Below are 12271 nucleotides of genomic sequence, written 5' to 3' on the forward strand. Positions count from 1 at the left end.
GTGGCCCAGACTGATGGGTACCACTCCTATCCTGCACAAACCTTCCCTTCTTCCCTCCCCACCCACCCCTGGGGTCCCCTTCCCACTTCCTCCTCTCGAGGGAGGTGCAGTGGGACCAGCAGGGCCCAGACTCACCTTCCTTCCAGATTCGGGGTCCACAAGTCAGCCTTGACTTGGGGTGCTGAGTGCAGGACCTCCCTGTGTACTTCTGAAGGGCACTTCCTTCTCACCCAGGGGGGCCTGGCCACCATGGAGGGAGACTGTGAGCGCCCCTTCCAGAGGCTTTGGCATCTCCTGGGTCTATCCTCTCCCCACCGCCTATCTAAACTCTTATGTCCTCTAGCCCAGCTTACATGCTCTTTGACCCTCTTGTGAGAACTGGCTTCTCTGCGTGTCTGCACGTAGGTGTGATTACTTCCACCTGAATGTAACCATATGTAGCTCCTCTGATACTAGGCATGGTGCCTGGTGGGCTCACTGGCCTCATTCTCTCTGGCTGAACCCTCTTCCCCTCCTTGTGAGCCCTTATCACCTCTCGGACCTCTGATGACCTCACTTTCCCCCTTTGGGCTCATCTTGCCCTAACAGGAGTTAGCTGAGAACTTCAAGCTTTGGCTGGCCCCCACCAGAATAACATAATCTCTCCCTCCCCGTTTAGAGGCACCGTTTACACAACTTAACAGCCCACTAGCTGTTAAGAGTAGCTTTGTTCACCTGGCTACACTGCATTCTCCCAAAGGGCAGAAGCCAGTAGACACAGCCCCCCACCGCCATCTCGGCTCCCCAGTGCTCTCACCGAGGTTGCTGCATTTCACTGACAAGTGAACTGTGGTTCAGAGATGTTTAGGAGTTTGCTCAAAGACACACAGCTGGTCCCTTGTAGGGCCCAGCACAGAACAGAGAATGGAACAGATGCCCAAGGAGGCAGCTTGGCTAATGGAAAGTCTTTTTAAAAAGTTTAACGTGCTGAGCTAAAGCTGGTCTTCTCAAAGTCTCTCCCCCAGAGACCGACGGCCTGGCAGAGGGGCCTCTTGTCCCTGCCTCCTTACTGACCCTTGCCAGATGGGAAAAAAGCCACCATGTAGAAACATAACCTTTATTGCACACGGCGCTGGGTCTTTTTTCATAGAAAAAGGTATTAACACATAAGCATCTGCAAATTGAAGCAACTCCTGGTTTTTTTGGAACAGTAAAATCGCATGCAGTGTCTCTGAGTTGGGATCCTGGTCTTTGTCAAAACCACCTAGATTGGAGGGAGGGTGAGTAGGAGGGAAGAATTGCTGAGTCTTTGTGCCTCTGTCTCAAAATAAGGTGAGAGAAATATATAGATATATAGCTCGTCGCTGTGCTCCTCTCTCTCTATATAGGTATATATCTCTCCACACAGATTTTGTGGGGTGGGGGATTTGACATGTACTGTCAAATTCTTTGTGCCCTGGCTTCATGGAGAAGAAGAAAATAGTTTCATTTGTACAAAAGAGTTCTATGTACAGGCGTTCATGACTCGGGGGGCTGTTTTCTTCCTTGTGGGTGGGTTTTTGCCTGTCAGTTTGATATAAATAATGCAGGAAATCAGCCAAGTTGGTGTGTGAGGGCCGGAGGTGCACACAGGTCCAGGCTCGTGGCCGCTCTTCCGGCTGCGCCCCTACACCAGGGTGTAGGACTTGGAGTAGGCCCCGGCCCCCTGCTTCTGAGACCTCCCCACCCCCGACGTGCTCATCTCGAGAAGTGAGTCCCTGGAGCCCCCCATTTTGGTGTGTGGGCCCCCGGCCCGCGGAGGCTCGGTGCTGGGGGCCGGAGGGGCGGTGCTGGGGGCCGCCGGGGGCTCGGCGGGGGCGGGACCGGGGGCTGCGGGGGCCGGGCCGGCGGGGGGTGCCGGCATGGCCAGAGTCCTCTGAGGTAAGGTGGCGGTGGAGGCGGCCGTGGGGGCCCCGGGGTGCGGAAGGCCCAAGGGCTTGCTGGCAGGGTCCAGGGTCAGGTGGCGAGCCTGGGGGTGGTAGGTTCGAGTCACGTTCCTGATGGAGGCCTCGCGGGGCGGGACCACGGGGCAGGGCTCACGCCCCTCCGCCTTTCGGAAGAAGGCCTCGGACTTGGCGTACAGGGGCAGGTTACAGTAGTCACCTGCAAGGGGGGAAGTGCGTGGTGTCAGCGGCAGACGCCCCTCGGAACCAGTCTGTTCCCTCGCCCCCAGCCCTCGGTCAGGCCCTCCACCCACGCGCAGTAACCAGTCAGGGAAAGGTCAGTCACGTGGCCTCTCTGAGCCTTAGTTTCCTCATCTATGAGATGGGGATAATCTCATCTCCCGACAGTAATTCTGTGAGGAGGGAAAAAGCTCTTTATCGGAATTAACCAGGCAAATCGCTCCACCAAGAATGGCCATGCACCAACCCCCATGGAATCCAGAAAGAACTGTCAGTCAGTCAGTCCTGCCCATGTTGGTGCCCGGTGAGGTGTCCTGTGTTGGGTCAAATTTCCCGTGTTGGGTTTCCTGGGTGGCTCAGACGGTAAAGAAGCTGCCTGCAGTGAGGATCCCTGGGTCGGGAGGATCCCCTGGAGAACGGAATGGTAACCCACTCCAGTATTCTTGCCTGGAGAATTCCATGGACAGAGGAGCCTGGAGAGCTATAGTCAGTCAGTCCATGGGGGTCGCAAAGAGTTGGACACGACTGAGCGACTAACACACACACACACAGGGAAAAGGCACAGCGTTGCTCAATAGATTGATCCCTATTGTTAACTGTTCACTATAACTGATCAGCTTCAGCTGGTGGTGGGGTCATTGCTAAACATGGTCATCCTAAAAGCTCTGTTAGAAAGCTTTTCTATACCCTGAGAAGGAAGGAAATGTCACTCCTTGTCAATTCCCCACATTCAACCTGATTCTGTCCTCTGAGGACCACCAGGGCAGGCTTCCCCCTTTTCCCAAGCCGCCTTTCAGACGTCTGAGTCAGCTTCGTTTCCGCATCCCTCTCCCCCGTCCTCTCTTCTCCAGGCAGAATGTTCCTCCTTTCTCACAGTGCCTCCACAGGACACGCTTCCAGGACCCACATCCTGATCCATCCTGTGAGCACCCTGTGCACCGGCCTCTCTCCTGTCCACTGTGCCAGGGACTCTTTAGGTCATCTCATTTAGACCCCACAGACCCCTGGATAGATTAATACCTGTTTGGATTTTGCAAATGAGGAAACTGAGGTTCAGAGAAATTAAGTAACTTACCCAAATTCACAGAGCTGGGTGGGGAGGGGGAGTCGTAAAGGGCTGCTGGGCTCTTAGATCTCTGTTCTTTTTGTTAACCCGTGCTATTCTCTAGATGACCCTGAACCCCTAGGTCAGCATGGCCCCTTGGCAAGGCCAGTGCTGAGCAGACCAGACTGCCTGGTTTGACAGCCTATGCCTTGCATACGGTGGCCCTGATGTCCACTGGTGGGCACCCTTGCTTCCCTTCCCTGGTTATCCTAGACCTGCCCTGCTGACCTCAAAGGGCATATACTCTGGCCAGGGCCGTGGAGTCAGATGTCCCAGTCAGGCTGGGTCACTGCCCACCATGAGGTTAGACCACCATGGACCTGGCTGCCAGGATTACTCTTTAACTCCGTGCCAGGCACGTACATAATTTTTAATGCTCATTACAACAATGCAAAGTATATGCTCTCATTTACATTTCAAAAACAAGAAAATTAAGGCCAGAGAGGTTCCATGACTTGCTTGAGGTCACAGAGGTATTAAGCATTTAGACAGGATGGGAACCCAGATCTGCTTGCTCCCAAGTCCTTGCTCTCTGCACTACACCCCCCTGCCAAGGAGCCGTGCTGGGTGGGCGGGTAGGGTGCAGGCAGGGCTAGGTCCTAGCCTGAGCTCAGGGGGTTGGAAGGCAGGGACATAGCAAGGGAGGCGGTCTGAGCACTCACTCTTGTTGGCCCGGTGAGGGATGGGCACAGCCACGTTTTTCCCCCGGTCAGCATCCTGGGGCTTGGGTGGGGAGGCGGTGAAGCGGCAGATGCCAGGCTCTGAGGGTGTGCTCATGGACGTCATGCTGTCTGCATTCTCGTTGGTGCCCGTGGTCATCTGGTCAGAGGAGCTGTCGGAGATGAAGCATTCGGTGATCTCAAACTTGGCATGCTGCAGTTGCTCCTCCAGCTTGGCGTGCTCGTAGGCCCGGGCCAGCTCCTCATAGGTGGAAGAGGCGCTCTCCGTGGACACCATGCTGTTCCGTCCTTTGTCTTGGGAGATGGAAGGCAAAGAGTTAAAAGGAAATGAGTGGCACCCCCATATTCATTGCAGCATTATTTACAAGAGCCAAGACATGGAGGCACCTGTATGTCCGTGAGAGGATGAACAGATTAAAAAGACACACACACACACACACAGTGAGATATTGTTCAGTCGTAAAAAAGGAAATCTTGCCACTTGGGAAGATATGCATGGACCTCAAGGGCATCATGCTAAGTGAAATAAACCAAAGAAAGACAAACACAGCATGGTATCACTTATACGTGGATTCTAAAAACACCCCAAAACAACAGCAAACAAAACCCCCAAGCTCACAGATACAGAGAATAGATTGGTGGTTGCCAGAGGTGGGGGATGGGAGTTGGGCAAAATGGGTGAAGGTGGTCAAAAGGTACAAACGTCCAGTTATAAAATAAGTAAGTCATGGGAATATAAGGTACAGCATGATAACTATAGTTAATAATACTATTGAATATTTGAAAGTTACTAAGAGAGTAGTTCTTTCAAGTTCTCATTATAAGAAAAAAAAAACTATATGTGGTGAAGGATGTTAACTACACTTACTGTGGCGATCATTTTGCAATGTATACAAATATTGGATCATTATGTTGTACACCTGAAACTAAATGTTATATATAAGTTATAGCTCAATGAAAAATAAAGTGGACTTATGAGGAGAGGGTGTAGATGAGACCAGATTGAGCAGTTACCTTAACCATAACCCCAGTAGCCATCTGAAGGCCTGACTACGGAGTGGACGAGGCTCACAAGATCCTGCTCTCTCTGTGAAGGTAGTGGTGGTGGCAAAAGTGGGATAATAAAATATAGACTTTTGGACTATGTGGGAGAAGGTGAGGGCAGAATGATTTGAGAGAATAGCACTGAAACATGCACATTACCATATGTGGAACAGATGACCAGCGCAAGTTCGGTGCATGAAGCAGGGCACTCAGAGCCGGTGCTCTGGGACAACCCAGAGGGATGAAAGGAGGTGGGAGGGGGGTTCAGGATGGGGGACACATGTGCACCCGTGGCCAATCAACTGATATTGGTGCATATTAATACATGGCAAAAACCACCACAATATTGTAAAGTAATTAACCTCCAATTAAAATCGATTCATTAATTTAAAAAGTGGGATCGTTGACTAACGAAATGCAAAACATCTTTCATTCTTTTTGAAATCCATTTGTTTATGGCTGTGCTGGGTCTTTGTCTCTGTGCGGGCAAGTGGGGGCTATTCTCTAGTTGCGATGTGTGGACTTCTCATTGTGGTGGCTTCTCTTGTGGAGCACAGGCTCTAGGGTGCCCCGGCTTCAGTAGTTGCAACACATGGGCTCAGTAATTGTGGCTCCTGGGGTCTAGAGGACAGGCTCAATAGTTGTGGCACATGGACTCTGTTGCTCTGCAGCATGTGGGATCTTCCCAGATCAGGGATGGAACCCGTGTCTCCTGCATTGACAGGTGGATTCTTTACGACTGAGCCACCATGGAAGCCCACAGCTTTCATTCTTGATAATAAGCATCACCCTCTGAGCAACCCTTAACCTCTTCTCCAACAAACATCACATGCACCATTTTCTCCATCCTTTTTTGGGAGAGGAAAATGAAATCCTTGACAAGAAGAGCTCAGTTAGGTCAAGTGTTTTGTGACCAGCTGGAAATGAAACTGACTGGGGCCTTGGACTCTGTGAATGGAGTGTGTAGGAGCGGGGAAAATAGAAGATGGGGATGGGGGAGCCTGAGGAGAGTGAGCAGGAACCAGGTCCCTGGGCTTACCTGTGTCCTGGGAGAGGCTGGCACTGTAGCTGTCACTCTCGGTGACAGTAACACCATGCTGGGAGCCCACAGTGCGCCAGTCGGAGGTGAGGGTACGGGCAGGCGTGGAGGCCTGACACTTGGTCAGAGTCCACTGGCTTGAGTACCGGTTCCGGGTGCTGTGGGCTGACTTCACATTCTTTCTGGACACTGGATCTGCACAGAGGAAGCAAGAGCTAGCACCCTTCAGCTGCGGCCACTCAGGCTTGGGCAGCTGGCATTTACCAGAAAGGGCGGTGGGGACCAAGGGAGGAGGCAGGAGCAGCTGCAGAAGCTCCCTTGGGAAAGCTGAGTGTGCTGCCTTTCCTGAACACACAGTTATCCACAGAGGAGGAGGACAGCAGTGTCAGGCATACGGGCAATGGGCACATCCTAGTCCTCCCCGGCCACCCCATCTTTTCTACAGTCACCTCCTCTCCTGCTGCCTCATGACTATGATTCCCTACAGTCCTGGATGTATTCTGTCCTTACGTCCAGAGTCTCAGTGGAAGATGCAGAGGCCCTTGGAGAGAAAGAACAACTAACCCTCTCAAAATTTCTAGGGAAAGAAAGTGAGGCCCAGAGAGATAAGGTGAATGATATGCATAAGGCCACAGCTAGTGGGTCTGTAATCAAGGTCTCTAGACTCTAATTCCAGTGTTCTTTCCATTCTTCCATGCTGCTCCTCCTTCCTTTTAAAAAAAAAAAAAGCCACTTCTGCATTATGCTGTGCCCAAGAAACCCCATCTGGGAGGAGGGCTGTCTCCCAGGGGATGGTGCTTACTAGTGCCAGGCCGGATGTCAGACATGTCGATCAGGGGTCCTGAGCTCTGGATGAGGGCTGGGTGGTGCAAGGAGACACCGGTGCAGAAACTCTGAGGATTGACAGCCTGGCTGAATTCAGCATCGGTCACAGGGATGGTGGCCTTGTCATCTCCTGGAGGAAGCAGCATAATCAGCAGGAGTCCTTCCCTTAGGGGACCAGCTTTGCTCCCCAAATTTCTCTTTGTCTTTATCTGACATTGAACCCAAGAAAGGTCAGGTCAGGTCTCCCCATTAACAGAGGAAACCCAGTCCTAGCTGCAGTGAGTTCTGGGGTTGTGGAGTTGTTGATGGGGCTGCTTCTAGAACCTCAGGCACTATCTGAGGACTGGTGGTTGCCTTTCATGGGATGTGGCGTGGGGAAGCCCCCTCAGCAGGACAGAGAGCTCGTGGCACCTGTCACTCACCCAGCTGCTTGATGCCCTCCTTGTCCTCGATGAGCAGCTGGACCCTGGGGATGTCAATGTGTAGCCGTGGGCCCTGGGGTGGCCCCTTCACGGGGGTGTCAAAGCTTCGGTTGTTCTTGCTGTGGGGAGAAGGGCTGGAGGTGGGTGACAAGGCAGCCACAAAGGGTTGGGGGAGAGGTTTTGCAGGATAGTGGGGTCTTAGAAGCCTGTACCCTGGGTGAGGGGAGGGCAATGGGAGGATAGAGGAAGCAGCGATGTGACACCCACCTTATCAACATTTCTGCCAAACTCTTTGCATCTGCAAAACAGTAGGGAGAGGGCACTGAATGAGAATGGGTCTCAGCAGGATCAGAATTGGAAGAGGCATGGGGAGCAAGGCGAGAGAATTCCCTAAAGCAGGCCTAGGGCTAGTCTCCTGGGAAGAAATGTAAGGACCTTGGAGACAATCCCAAACATGATAAGGTCTATTGCTCCCAGTTCAGTATTTGACCCAGGTCTATTTTCCTTTCCTCAGAATTTTATCTAACAGGGAGACAGTATATAAAGTATTTCGTCTGCTTCCTGAATTGACTCTAATCAAATAAGACATCATAGCAGGTTGGAAATAGGCATCGTGGTAGATCTATCCTCAGTTATCTGTTGGAGAGAGGAGAGAGTCAGGGATGAAATACAAGTGGTCACTGGGCACCTCCAGATGACTTCAACCAAGAAGTTTTACTTCCTTCTCTAGGGCATCTGTCTCCAAAAGTCCATGGATGGATTTGAAGGTCACTGTTTTATCTCATGCATGCATGTGCTAAGTTGCTTCAGTTATGTTGGACTCTGTGCAACCCCATGGACCACAGCCTGCAGGCTGCTCAGTCCATGGGATTCTCCAGGCAAGAATATTGGAGTGGGTTGCCATGCCCTTATCCAGGGGATTTTCCTGACCCAGGGATCGAATTGGTATCTCTTATGTCTCCTACACTGGCAGGTGGGTTCTTTATCACTGAGCCACTCAGGGAGCCTGTTTTATCTCATAGGGACCCTGAGTAAATTTAGGACTCTCAGGTCAGGAATTGACAAGAGAGGAGAAGCAAAGGACATGGGTAATTCACTAGACCTCTGATAACTGAGAATGACTGGTTAGAGTGAATCTAGCTTCATGAATATATTCAACCATCTATCTACCCACCCATCCATCCATTTATTATTGATCTAGCCACTGTTGATCCATTCATCCAGTGATCCACTCACCAGGAGTTGGGTAGATAAATGGATGTTTCAGTGGGTGGTTGATGGTTGTTAAATGGTTGGATGGATGGATGATTGGATGTTTGATGGGCTTCCCAATGAATGCCAACCATTCGTCCATTCAGCCATCAACCCATCCAAGCCTCTATCCAACCATTCACCTAATTATCCATTCATCTAGTCAACCATTCATCCAATCATCCATTCATACAACCATAAAATCATCTATCCATTTTATCATCCATCTGTTCTTCAAATATCCATCTATCCATCCATCGAGCCAACCATCTAGTGATTCAACTGTCAGTTCATCAGACATCCAATCATCCATCCATCCAACCACTTGACAACTATCAACCACCCACTGAACCATCCATTTATCTACCCAACTCCTAAATACCTTAGGCAGCCTTAGTTATTCCCTCTTTTGTGCTCTTATTGTGCCTTGGCTTTGAACTCTATAAGGGCATGGGCAGCTCCTTCTCATTCATTTTTATATCTCTAATGTCTGGCAGTATCTACAATACAGCAGATACTCAATAAATGTTTTCCAAATATGTGAACAGACATTTATTTAGAAACTAGTTGATCATGGATAAATCAAGTCCATTCATGCCAGACTATGGTATCAGGTGTTAGGACAGGGGAGGATACTAACAATATTTAACACTGGACAAGGCATGGGAACAGCTCAGTCAAAGCTGAGCAAGGTCTTAGAGACCACTTGCATGTCTTTAGTGGCTGGGCCCTAGGAAAGTTGCAGAGGTCCCATATGAAAGAATGGAGCATCCAGGGTGGAAGGGAACAACACCTATTTACCAACTATGGAATTGTTCAAATGTCTTAACCAGCAACATGGTTTTACCAGTGTGGACCACTAAAAGTCAACCTGGTGAGGGCAGGCACAAAGTCTTGGGGACACAGAGGAAGAAGCAGTGAACAACTAAGGAGGTTTCAGAAGGCTGGAGTGACGGTGCTCCCTTCAAGTGGACATGGACACCCTCTCTCATCCAGACAGTGCTCCAGGCCAGTGGAGAGTGGCCAGCGCAGCTGAGGGTCATTCCTTCTCAGGAAGCACATAGAAACTCGCTCACCTCGGAGCCGCTTCAGCCGCTTTTCTTTCCTCTTCTTGCGAACGATGAAGAGCAGTGCCACCCCCAGTGTGGCCAGGATGACCGGGCAGCCGATGGTGAACAGCTTCTTCACGTCATCCCCCTCGCCTTGTGCAGACTTGATGGGCGGGATGGTGCCTGAATGGGGGTGAAGAAGGGAGTCAGATGTCCCTAGGAGTTGAGCGTCATGCAGACTCTCATGGGCAGCATAGCCCTTGGACCTCTCTTGCTGCCTTTGGTCTCACTCCAATCTCTACTTCCCAGTTCAGAGCCCCAACTCTCCCCTCTGCTGCCCCCAAGTTCTGGTCCCATCAGGACAGCCATGAATGGTTGTGTAGTTTTTATACTGCATATGATATTAAAGACTCTTAGGCCTGTTTTAGAATCATCCTGAATCCTTTCTGAGATGGTCTCCTGCCTGTTGGAGCTCAGTGTTCATTTCTAGAGGGTAGCTGATGGGCTTAGATTCCCACATCCAGCTGGTAAGGTTGGGGGGTGGTGATGATGAGGATCACAGGAGACAGAAGTCAGGGCAGTGGGATCCTGTATTCTCTTCCCTAGATGGAGGCAAAAGCCACTCAACACCCTGCAGTCTCTCCCTGCCCCCTCTCCCCCATGGGTGATATCTAACCCTGGGAGCTGCTAGGAGATATGATGAGTTCTCCCGCTGATAGAGCCTTCTGCCAAGTCCTGATGTTTACTTGTTTCAAAACCTCAGCTAAGAATCATCTTCTTCATGAAGTCTTCCTTCTTTGAGCAAATCCCCTGAAGATGCCACTTTTATTGTTTCCTTAACACACAGGTAGATGCAGTTAAGCTTGTGACAGCTGGTCCCTATGAATTCAGCCTTCTATGTGCCTTAAACATGTGTGTGCATGAGTGTGAGGTATCCACATGTGGCAGACACCAGCTGGGGCTCACCAAAACATCCATGTGCTCAGCTACATTCCCCAGACTTCCTGGCGGTTAGGTTAGAGCCATGTTACTAGTTACGGACAACAGAATGTGAATAGAAATGATGAGTATCTATCACCCCCTGGCCAGGGCAGTTAGGAACTGCTGTGTCTTTTCTGTCTCTCTCTTGCTGGTGACCTTGGAGGCTGAATGTTCAAGATGGTATAGCTAACAGGGCTAAATGATGGTGCCAGCCAACCCTCAAAAGATGTTATGAGAGTGAGAAATTTTTATTGGATCAAGCCATGAAGCTTTTAGTTTTTGTTACTGTAGCATAGGCTACCCCATCCTGGCTAATGTACCATTTTAGCAGAGTGTTCTTATAGAGCAGGACATCAACTACATCTCTGCCTCTTCTCATCTCTTTAAAGCAATGGAGAGCAAGGGTTGCACCTTCAAAGACCCTCTATCTTTTTTTTTTCTTCAATTTTATTATTTATTTGGCGTGCTGGGTCTTATTTGTGGCATGTGAACTCTTAGTTATGGCACGTGGGATCTAGTTCTCTGACCAGGATAGAACCTGGCCCCATCCCCTTGCATTGGGAGTGTGGAGTCTTAGCCACTGGACCACCAGGGAAGTCCCAAAGACCCTCTGTCTTCAGTGTTACTGACCTGCTTGCCTGCCTATCCATCTCTGTGGTCACAGGTGCATCTACCCACTTACCGGCCTACCTGTCTGCTGCTCCTTTTGCCTATCCTTTGCTTGCTTCCTCACCCATCAGTCCTTGTTCCTGACTAGAGTCCTGCCTCTTTTCTGTTTGCTTATCTGGCGCTGTACATGTCTGCCTCTTGGCCAGCTTCCCCGGCAGCGCCCCGCCCGCGCTTGCTGACTCACTGCCGTCGTAGTCCAGGGTGGCGAACTGAGCGGTCTCATTCCCGCAGCCAGCGCTGTTGCAAGCCCTCATGCGCAGCTCGTACCACGTGGCCTCCCGCAGCTCAGTCAGAAACACCTCCCCGGAGCTGTTGGCGCGCAGGCCCTGCCAGGCCCAGGTGCCCTTGGGCCGGTACTCCAGCATGATGGCGGTGATGGGGCAGCCCCCATTGTTCCAGCCCTGCAGGTTAAGCCGAGCATGCGTGGAGTTGATGTGGGTGAAGAGGTGCTGGTCTTTGCTGAAGGAGGGCTCTGGGGGGCCAGAGGGAGAGACAGAGGTTAGAGAGACTGGGAAGGGTTTCCCTGGGGTGGCTGGGGTTGTAGTGGTTCCAGGGGATCGGTGGGAGGCGTGGATGGGAGTAGGGATGCTCCAGGGGACAGAGGGGGAAGAAGAAAAGGAGAGGGAGAGGGACGAGGAGAGCAAGGCCTGGCCCAGGAGGAAGACGGAGGCAGGAAAAAGGAAGAGGTGAGCCATCTGTCTGCCACCCCCTGCAGGGAAGTGGGGCCAGTTTTTCCTACTGTGATTCATTCAGATGCTGCAGCGATGGAACCAGATGGGGTCTCCCTGGAGTCTCTGTGCTTCCCTCTGCCCTTCTGCCCCATCCCAGAACTTGCCACCCTGTCCCGGGCCTCACCCCGCCCATGTGTCTTGGCCTCGATGATCTCACTGATGCGCCCAGAGCCCACGCTGTTCTTGGCCGCCAGCTTCACCTTGTACCACGTGCCGCACTTGAGGCTATCCAGCCTGAAGGACCGCTCGCTCGAGCTGACGAACACATCCTTCCACTCCTCACTGTTGTCCACCGAGTACTGCAGCACGAAGCCTGGCCGGGAGGTTTAGCCTG

General features: G+C 51.4%; 1 protein-coding gene across 1 annotated transcript in view; it reads right to left on the reverse strand.

Annotated features, from left to right (window-relative positions):
* Window positions 1-1116: 1116 nt before the first annotated feature.
* DSCAML1 (DS cell adhesion molecule like 1) overlaps window positions 1117-12271 on the reverse strand; it is a 356255-nt gene continuing 345100 nt past the window's right edge. Inside the window, exons 25-33 of the mRNA XM_061129091.1 lie at window positions 12062-12250; window positions 11391-11678; window positions 9584-9739; window positions 7524-7554; window positions 7257-7375; window positions 6812-6964; window positions 6010-6204; window positions 3909-4220; window positions 1117-2121 (exon numbers count right to left, since the gene is read on the reverse strand). Coding sequence (XP_060985074.1) covers window positions 1646-2121; window positions 3909-4220; window positions 6010-6204; window positions 6812-6964; window positions 7257-7375; window positions 7524-7554; window positions 9584-9739; window positions 11391-11678; window positions 12062-12250 — 1919 coding nt within the window. The 3' untranslated portion in view covers window positions 1117-1645. The remainder of the gene's footprint in view (window positions 2122-3908; window positions 4221-6009; window positions 6205-6811; window positions 6965-7256; window positions 7376-7523; window positions 7555-9583; window positions 9740-11390; window positions 11679-12061; window positions 12251-12271) is intronic.

Source organism: Dama dama, chromosome 1 (genome assembly GCF_033118175.1).
Source record: "Dama dama isolate Ldn47 chromosome 1, ASM3311817v1, whole genome shotgun sequence".
Taxonomy (NCBI): Eukaryota; Metazoa; Chordata; class Mammalia; order Artiodactyla; family Cervidae; genus Dama; species Dama dama.